This window comes from Oncorhynchus keta, chromosome 10 (assembly GCF_023373465.1).
Source record: "Oncorhynchus keta strain PuntledgeMale-10-30-2019 chromosome 10, Oket_V2, whole genome shotgun sequence".
Lineage (NCBI taxonomy): Eukaryota > Metazoa > Chordata > Actinopteri > Salmoniformes > Salmonidae > Oncorhynchus > Oncorhynchus keta.
This window is the reverse complement of record NC_068430.1, coordinates 13,730,131-13,740,779: the sequence shown is the minus strand read 5'-3', so window position 1 is coordinate 13,740,779 and position 10,649 is coordinate 13,730,131. Positions and strand designations below refer to the sequence as shown.

At 44.3% G+C, this 10,649-nt stretch overlaps 1 protein-coding gene across 1 annotated transcript; it reads left to right on the top strand.

Annotated features, from left to right (window-relative positions):
* Positions 1-2,215: 2,215 nt before the first annotated feature.
* LOC118389442 (potassium voltage-gated channel subfamily A member 10-like) lies at positions 2,216-8,960 on the top strand. Its single transcript, XM_035779344.2, has 2 exons — positions 2,216-2,343; positions 6,040-8,960. Exon 2 carries the CDS (start codon positions 6,148-6,150, stop codon positions 7,834-7,836), a length of 1,689 nt encoding a protein of 562 aa, XP_035635237.1. The 5' UTR covers positions 2,216-2,343; positions 6,040-6,147; the 3' UTR covers positions 7,837-8,960.
* The last annotated feature ends 1,689 nt before the right edge of the window (positions 8,961-10,649 follow it).

Genomic DNA, 10,649 nt, shown 5'->3' with positions numbered 1-10,649 from the left:
ACCTGCGGGCTCCACGCCTCTACGCCTGCAGTTCTCCACTCCTCTACACCTGCGGGCTACACTCCTCTACGCCTGCAGCTCTCCACTCCTCTACGCCTGCAGTTCTCCACTCTACACTTGCAAGGCTCCACTCCTCTACCCCTGCAGGGCTCCACTCCTCTACGGCTGCAGTTCTCCACTCTACACCTGCAGGGCTCCACTCCTCTACACCTGCAGCTCTCCACTCTACATCTGCAGGGCTCCACTCCTCTACACATGCAGCTTTCCACTCCTCTACGCCTGCAGTTCTCCACTCTACACTTGCACGACTCCACTCCTCTACCCCTGCAGGGCTCCACACCTCTACGCAACTCTCCACTCTACACCTGCAGGTCTCCACTCCTCTACACCTGCAGCTCTCCACTCTACACCTGCAGGGTTCCACTCCTCTACACCTGCAGTTCTCCACTCTACACCTGCAGGGCTCCACTCCTCTACACCTGCAGCTCTCCACTCTACACCTGCAGTTCTCCACTTCGCAATATAACGGTCGCAGGAAGAAGAAATCCCAAGGTGAACCAGGTACACAGGTAGACTGGATGGGGAAACCTTTTCTGACTATGGACAATCATCTCTCTGTCGAGTAACATAATAGCCTTGCGGTGTTGCCAAATTGGCCGTCCTTCAAAGAGAACTAGATTAACTTTGATTGGAAGTTTCCTCCTCCCTAAGGTATGAGCAATGCAGCATAGAGATGGATGCAGCCATGCTGTAGATTTAATGTCCTTTCAGATTTGGCTCGCTGCAGAGTGTCGTGACAGAGCAGCCATTTTGTTAGTTTGACAAAGCCTTGCTCGCTGGCACACAACGTGGATGTGTTACAGTTGGCAAGGACATGGGGAATGAAATATAGTCAGGCACTGCAAGAATTTCTCCAAATTATGTTCTAAATCTATACAGAACACCACCAGAAAAACACTTATGCAGAGACATTTTAATCTCGGACAGAGATTTGAGCATTCATCAACACGATAAAGTTCCAGTAAGAGTCTAAGGTTTGGACACACCTACTGATTCAAGGGGTTTTCTTTATTTTTACTATTTTCTACATTGTATGAAAAATAACACATACGGAATCATGCAGTAAACAAAAAAGTGTTACCCAAATATAAAAAAAGATATGATATATTTGACATTCTTCAAAGTAGCCTTGATGACAGCTTAGCACGTATATAACATGTATTTAATATGATAAATAAAAAGTTAAATCACGTTCTTTTGAAATATTAATAATATGATCAAATAGAACACCAATGTTATTCGGAGACTAATTTTCCATGGCTTAAAGGTGATGTTACAAACACAGTTAGTCAACCTATGACTAACATACATAATCATTGCTAGACTAAAGTAACTAGGTCCTCATAAAAACATGGAAAATACATTTGACCTCAGATGCCCATGAGTAAATTCTGTAGCCACCTGCGTGACAGTGTGTGTGTGTGTGTGTGTGTGTGTGTGTGTGTGTGTGTGTGTGTGTGTGTGTGTGTGTGTGTGTGTGTGTGTGTGTGTGTGTGTGTGTGTGTGTGTGTGTGTGTGTGTGTGTGTGTGTGTGTGTGTGTGTGTGTGTGTGTGTGTGTGTGTGTGTGTCTATACAGAGGTGGGAGTTCTCAGGTACAGTATGGAGGGTGTATGACAGGGAGGTTGGATTGGATGCTTGCCCCTGAGGTGTTACTGTGTTTGCTTACTCTACAGGAGCTGGGGTAAGATACCAGTCCCACCGCTCCCTGGTCACATCAGACACACCGCTGCTGGGGATCTCCTAGGGCTCCCTACCTACCTTAGTATCACAATATCCCACTGACTAAGGATGGGAAAAGGGAGCAGAACACAGTAGGGTGACCCCCCTACATCCACACCACAGTAAGTGTGTGCATGTGTATGTGTGTTAGCATGTTTGCGTGTGTGTGTGTGTGCGTGTGTGTGCGTGTGTGTGTGTGTGTGTGTGTGTGTGTGTGTGTGTGTGTGTGTGTGTGTGTGTGTGTGTGTGTGTGTGTGTGTGTGTGTGTGTGTGTGTGTGTGTGTGTGTGTGTGTGTGTGTGTGTGTGTGTGTGTGTGTGCGTGCGTGCACGTCTGGGTGTCCGTAATGGACACTCTGGTTTCATAAGGGGTGTAAGATTACCAAATCAGAGGCTTTATTAGAGCCCACGGCTGTCCGATCTCCTGATTGTGGTGCTGGATGAGCAGAGAGGGAGGGAGAGAGAACAGGGGAGCGCAGTTACCTGGGGAGGAGAGAGAGAGAAAGAAAGAAAGAGAGAAAGAGCTGTCAGAGGAACTCCTGCAGGCTCAGAACTGCGGACGCTGGTGAGTGCTCCGGCCATCTGGACACAGTTATCTTCAAACTTGTTGATGGTGTGTGTGTGTCTGTTTATATGTGGTGTTGATGGGGAAGGAGTTAATAACTGTGATTTGATATGGTTACACTTTTTATTGTGATCTTTAAACTGCGTCCGTTTTACACCTGATGCAGAAATTAGTTAAGAAAGTTCAGCTATTTTGCTAGTTTACCATGATTAAATAACTGCATTTGTGGCCTTGAAGCTTGTTGAGAGCAGAAACCGTCGAATTCTCATCAAGGATTGAATGGTGTTTGATTAAACCTTCGAATTTCTGTTCTATTGGTTCTAGTGAACATTTGGTGTTTTTGGGAAAACTCATGAAACTGGATCCGAGATTAAGGCTGGCTGGACCCACATAATCCATACAGAAAGACTCGCACACATACTAATGCAAAAACACACATGAATGCACACACATAAACACACACATGTGCACGCTCATGCACACACGCTCATGTCAATAGGGAATATCTGACATGTCTCCAGTCTGAGTTTTCACATTTTCATTATTTTCTCTAACACAAGCTCTTCACCTCTCTCTCTTACTCTCTGATCCCTCTTCAACAAAGTGAAAACAGCATGTCTGAACAATAGGAAATGGACTTAAAAATATAGTTAAAAGTTTGCCATAGGCAATCCATGTTACAGCATGCAGGTTGATGTTTATAGGGAAGAGTTTTGTCCTTGAGGCAGAACTGAGTGTTTCCGCTAGATGGGCCAGCTTTCAAGTCAAATTTGGTAATATTGTAAAATTTACAATAGAAAAATGTATGTATTAGCTTTTTGGTCTTAATATATGGTTAGGGTTAGGCATTAGGGTTAGCAGTGTGGTTAAGGTTAGGGTTAAGGTTAAGGTTAGGGTTAGATTTTATTACTGTGGCTGTGCCAGCTAGTGAGCACTAGATGTATGAAGAAAAACAAACCTGAGTACAGCACAGACCACACATATAAATAGATAGCTTTTTGGTTTGTTTTTAACAATAACATGAACCTTCAAGTTGGTAGATTCACACCAACTTCAGCAAACACTCATGGAGTGTACATTTCAGGCCAACTCCATGACCCCTAAGAATAGTCAATAGATGTATTTTTGTTGCACATATCCACCTTCCTCCTTGGTCCATACACAGTGGAAATGATATGACCTCAAATGTCATTAAGATCAATGTGATATCAAGTGCGGTTTTCACCTGCTGCCAAAGCCTGCAGTGGTATCTGTCAGGGAGCCAGTAGTTTCTCTCTGCGTGTGCATGGCCCTGGATGTCAAGTGGAGACAACGGTCACAGTTTAAAAGCATATGTCAGCGTAAGGTTGGTTACCGGTCTAACAAAGGGTCTTCACAAGCTGCTTTTCTTCAATGTTTGATACGAAACATTCCATAATGGAAAAATCTAAACCATGTAACGACATTACAAGATGTACCATCCAGGTGTAACTCCAAGAAATTTAGTTTGAGTAATTTATTACTGAAGTGCAATGGAGTTCTGGTCCATTATCACAGACTGAGCTGTCAGGTTATGATACACATCCATACCCACACATGCTGTCAACTGATTTGTGCAGTTAAACTACTTAACCCCCCCACACATACATACCTCGCGGGCAAAATATTTACTGGCCCCTACTTGATTAGCAGAGAGAAAATGCTTAGTTTTAAAGTTAATTTCCTGCAATTCTATACATTTTGCCATGGGGCACAGATAAAACACTGCACCTTTAAAGCAGGTTTTCTGCAATTCTATTCATGTCACAGACGTGAGGAGAGATGGACCAAGGCGCTGCGTGATTGGAGTTCCACATCTTTATTTTAATGAAACTTTAAACAAAACAATAAACAAGCAACAAAACGTGACTTATGTGGTGAAATAAGCACAAACAAACAACATCCCACAAATATGATCCCAAATTAGAGACAACGATTACTAGCTGCCTCTAACTGGGAACCATACAAAACACCAACATAGAAATAGGAAAGCTAGAACACCCCCCTATTCACGCTCTGACCCAAACACCATAGAGAACCGAGGCTCTGGCTATGGAGCTGGGTTGCACGCCGCGCCCGGACTGGGCACCGGCACAGAGGAAGGCTCCTGCCATGGAGCGGGACTGGACACCGTGCCCGGACTGGACACCGACGACAAGGAAGGCTCAGGCCTTGGAGCTGGACTGGGCATCGGCGCAGAGGAAGGCTCCTGCCATGGAGAGGGACTGGACGCCGTGCCTGGACTGGGCATCGGCGCAGAGGAAGGCTCCGGCCTTGGAGCAGGACTGAGGAGGTGCACTGGAGGCCTGGTGCGTGGAGCCGGCACAGGTGGCACAGGACTGGTGAGACGCACATCAGGGAGAGTGCGGGGAGCTGGCACAGGACGTATCGGACTGGGGAGATGCACTGGAGGCCTGGTGTGTGTAGCCGGCAAAGGTGGCACTGGACTGGTGACACGCACTTCAGGGAGGGTGCGGGGAGCTGGCACAGGACGTACCGGACTCGAGAGGCACACTGGAGGCCAGATGCGTGGAGCCGGCACAGACTTCACCAGATTGCTGACAGGCTCTTCAGGTCGAATGTTGAGCAGATCACACCTGCACAACATCTCTTTCCTCTCAATCTCCTAACTTCTCCATCGCCTCCCTGACGGTCTCTGGCTCTTCAGGGCGAGTGCGAGGACCTGGCACAGATGGCACTGGACTGATGACCCGCTCTTCGGCACGCCTGCGATGCAGCATACTCCTCGCTAACTCTTCTCTACGGTATCCCTCATTGCACTCCTCAATCGACTCCCATTCGGGGTCTGGCACTCTCCGCTGCTCACCCGGCCCCCCCCCCAAAAAAATCTTGGGGTTTCTGTGGCCGCGGCCCCCGGCGTCGTTGCTGTCCTTCCTGAGTCCTCTGCGACTCCCGCCTAGGAAAGGTCTCGCATCCACTCATTATCTCTTCCCAGGTCCAACTCACTTTTCCCTCCGTTGTACGTGGCTTGGTCCTTTCGTGGTGGGATATTCTGTCATAGACGTGAGGAGAGACGGACCAAGGCGCAGCGTGATTGGAGTTCCACATCTTTATTTTAATGAAACTTTAAACAAAACAATAAACACGCAACGAAATGTGACTTACGTGGTGCAATAAGCACAAATAATATCCTACAAACACAGGTGGGAAAAATGCCTACCTAAATATGATCCCCAATTAGAGGCAACCAGCTGTCTCTAATTGGGAACGATACAAAACACCAACATAGAAATAGGAAAACTAGAACACCCCCCTAGTCAAGCTCTGACCTATACACCATAGAGAACTGAGGGCTCTCTATGGTCAGGGCATGAAAATACATTTTGCCATGGGGCACAGATGAAATACTGCACCTTTAAAGCAAGTTTTCTGCAATTCTATACATTTTGCCATGGGGCACAGATAAAATACTGCACCTTTAAAGCAAGTTTTCTGCAATTCTATACATTTTGCCATGGGGCGGAGAGATGCATGCGGCACTCCAGTTGCCCATCCCTGATATAGAGATGTCTTGTTTACATTCACAAAGAGGCGAGAGATGGGAACTAACCCTACCTCTTCTTTTATCTTAATTTTCAGATTACGAGGAGCTGACATCTGAATCAGAACATCCTGTTGAATACACCTGTTGAATACACCTGTCTCAATGTTCTACAGGGCTAAGAAGACCGTGGCTGGATCTTCAGGCTGGTTGTGGCATCACCCAAGTCCCATCGCACTGAGCCAAGCTGAGGAACACAGGAGTGCCCTGGCAAAGGGACAGTGATGGAGGTGCCACTGGTTAACTTTGAGAACATGGATGATATCGGCATCAACATGGGCGTCCCCGGTGATTCGGGGTACCCCACTTCACCCACTTCAGAGGCAGCACCTGATCAGAACCCTGTCACCAATCGTGTGATGTCACCAAATCCATCACAGCACCAGACCAGGCCAGAGGGGTTTTCTCCCTCTACAACGCCTATACTGACTACTAAAGACCCGTCTAGCTGCAACAGTCTGCTGTCCAACTTCAAACTCCTGATGAACAGTGAAGGCTCGCCGACCGACAGTGTCTTCAGTAAGCTGGTTCAGGAGTGCTGTGATAACGAAGAAGACCTGTTTGGGGAGAAACTGGGAGTGGAGGACGGGGATCCGAAAGTGGTCATCAATATTTCAGGCATGATGTTCGAGACACAACTCAAAACTTTATCCCAGTTCCCAGACTCCCTCCTGGGAGACCCCATGAAAAGGATGGAATACTTTGACCCGATGAAGAACGAGTACTTTTTCGACCGGAACCGTCCCAGCTTTGATGGGATCTTGTACTTCTATCAGTCTGGGGGCAAAGTCCGAAGACCGGCCAACGTCCCCTTAGAGATTTTCGCAAGAGAGATAGTTTTCTATGAGTTAGGAAGAGAAGCTATGGAACAGTTCCGGGAAATTGAGGGGTTCATAACAGAACCTGAGCCGCTGTTGCCCACCAACGAGGTCCACAAGCAGTTCTGGCTCCTGTTTGAGTATCCGGAGAGTTCCAGTGCAGCTAGGTCAGTGGCCCTGGTGTCTGTCTTCGTTATTGTCATCTCTATCTTCATTTTCTGCCTGGAGACTCTGCCAGAGTTCCGTGACGACGTAGACTTTATCACCACCTTTTCCCTGGGGGTCAATGGAACCCAGGAGGGTCCTCCTATAGTCCAAAAAGACTTATTCGCCTATTTCACAGACCCCTTTTTCATTGTGGAAACCATCTGCATAATTTGGTTTTGCTTTGAGCTTGGCGTACGCTTTGTGGTCTGCCCCAGCAAAAGTGACTTCTTCCACAACATTATGAACACCATTGACATTGTCTCTATAATACCCTATTTTGTAACCATGGCTACAGAGCTGTACACCACGCCAGATGAAGACATCAACTCCAGCCAAAACATGTCACTGGCCATCTTACGCATCATCCGTCTAGTGCGAGTCTTCCGGATCTTTAAGCTGTCGCGACACTCCAAGGGACTTCAGATCCTGGGCCAGACCCTGAAGGCTAGTATGAGGGAGCTGGGTCTGTTGATCTTCTTCCTCTTTATTGGAGTCATACTGTTCTCCAGTGCCATCTACTTTGCTGAGGTGGACGAGCCCCACACACAGTTTGTCAGTATCCCTGACGGGTTCTGGTGGGCTGTGGTGACAATGACCACTGTGGGATACGGGGACATGTGCCCTACTACTTTGGGAGGCAAAATGGTGGGGACTCTCTGTGCCATTTCCGGCGTGTTGACCATCGCCTTACCCGTCCCTGTTATCGTCTCCAACTTTAACTATTTCTACCACCGGGAGACAGAGCAAGCAGAGAAACAAGTGATTGACGATGCAGCAGAAGCAGCTCAGAAAATAACCGACGCAAATAAGTATGAGTATGGTAGCACACCCTCTCTTAACATTAACACAATCAATGGTAGCTTGCAGAATGACAAGAATGGTATGTAATGGGTTTATCATTTAAGGGATTATAACCAAGGACATGACAAACATGTAACATATACCAAAATACACTGATATTATTTATGTCTCAGTATTTTATACTCTATTCATTGCAGCGTTGGTCCACGTAGTAGGCTATACTATACATCTCTTTCACAATATTCAAAATAAGGAAGTAATATTGGTTATCAGCCTGACTGATCAGCATGTGGATGTGTCAAAGTGTAATTAAGATCAAATGAATACAGTTACAGCATATTACATTTACAGTTGGCTCTGGACAGACCTTGTGCACGTAGAGTGATTATAAGGGCTTAAATCCTAAGCAGATGTATTTGGCAACTTGTTTCCTTTCAAATCATCTTATAAATAATACAAATATTAATTACACTTTGAACTGCATTACTGTACATTGTCAAAGACTGAAGTATGAAAAACGCCCTTGGATCAGGGCTCATGTTAAAACTCGTTTTCATGGTGTGCTTTGCGACATTCATCAGCCTGCCATATTCAGCAGTCTCTATATAGATCTTGGCATGATCTCCAAGGACTGTCTGGAAGAGCACTTCTGGAAGGAGACATGGGGACACCATTGAGTGCACAATATGCTGTCAGAAAATCCATCAGTTGTGGACACCGCAGTAGTTTTATCACACCATCTATCTAATAATGCAGTCGTTTTATCACACCATCTATCTAATAATGCAGTCGTTTTATCACACCATCTATCTAATAATGCAGTCGTTTTATCACACCATCTATCTAATAATGCAGTCGTTTTATCACACCATCTATCTAATAATGCAGTCGTTTTATCACACCATCTATCTAATAATGCAGTCGTTTTATCACACCATCTATCTAATAATGCAGTCGTTTTATCACACCATCTATCTAATAATGCAGTCGTTTTATCACACCATCTATCTAATAATGCAGTCGTTTTATCACACCATCTATCTAATAATGCAGTCGTTTTATCACACCATCTATCTAATAATGCAGTCATTTTATCACACCATCTATCTAATAATGCAGTCATTTTATCATGCTTTCTATCTAATAATGCAGTCGTTTTATCACACCATCTATCTAATAATGCAGTCGTTTTATCACACCATCTATCTAATAATGCAGTCATTTTATCACACCATCTATCTAATAATGCAGTTTTTATCACACCATCTATCTAATAATGCAGTCGTTTTATTACACCATCTATCTAATAATGCAGTCGTTTTATCACACCATCTATCTAATAATGCAGTCGTTTTATCACACCATCTATCTAATAATGCAGTTGTTTTATCACACCATCTATCCAATACTAACTACCTACTTTAGCAGGTTAGCTATGTTGCTTATGACTTCAATCTGTATGCCTTACAGTACTGTAGTAAAAAAAATAACTAAATCATGGCATGTTATGATATCAGGTCAAAATGTCATAATATTTAGACCAAACCCTAACCCTAACCTATATACATCTTCATCTTTACCTTTCTATGTATTTCAGTAAAATAATCCCATCAAACTGTTACTTGTATGCAAAAAAAAGGAACAGTAGTTGCATGTTAAGTTCACACAACGTATTACTTCATATGAACATGAGTTGATTCGCGCAATAGCATCAAGAACACGCTTATTGATAGAAAGCAATCAAAAGAGGTAAGGGCAAAGTGGCACACCTCTTTGTACCGTTATTGATTGAAGCGTTATTCCAACATTTAGCTGTCGGTGGCCTTGCATGGTATACAGTAGTGTGCCGAAACAATGAAACACTGGTATCATGAATCAATACATGTAGGGCAGATAGTTCTAGTGACTCTCACATTTCTCTCGAACTGTAGTTCTTTTAATTCCTTTCCATGTATTTGATATGGACATAACTCAATTGGATTTAGGTATTTTTTGATAAACGTTTAGTTAATGCCATCAATGAATTAACAAATGAACTATTACATTAACACACTTTAGGTATAGTTTATACTATGATATGTATTTATAAATAAACCCATATGCATGCTACACTTCAAATATGAACATTTATATTATCAGCGGTTATACAAACAATGACCATGCAGAAATGGCATTGGATATATTGAGTTGCTCAACACTGCAATGAACTGTTTCTTGAAAGAGTTCCCACATATGCTGAGCACTTGTTGGCTGCTTTTCCTTCACTCTGCGGTCCAACTCATCCCAAACCATCTCAACTGGGTTGAGGTCGGGTGATTGTGGAGGCCAGGTCATCTGATGCAGCACTCCATGACTGTCCTTCTTGGTCAAATAGCCCTTACAAAGCCTGGAGGTGTGTTGTGTCATTGTCCTGTTGAAAAACAAATGATAGTCCCACTAAGCGCAAATCAGATGGGATGGCATATCAATGCAGAATGCTGTGGTAGCCATGCTGGTTAAGTGTGCCTTGAATTTTAAATAAATTATCAAATCTGTCACTAGCAAAGCACTCCCACACCATCACACCTCCTCCTCCATGCTTTATGTGGGTACCACACATTTGGAGATCATTCATTCACTTACTCTGTGTCTCACAAAGACACGGTATTTGGAACCAAAAATCTCAAATTTGGACTCATAGACCAAAGGACAGATTTCCACAGGTCTAATGTCCATTGCTTATGTTTCTTGGCCCAAGCAAGTCTCTTATTATTATTGGTGTCCATTAGTACTGGTTTATTTGCAGCAATTCGGCCATGAAGGCCTGATGCACACAGTCTCATCTGAAGAGTTGATGTTGAGATGTGAAGAAAATGTATTTCACAAATTAACTTTTAAGAAGGCACACATGTTTATTTAAA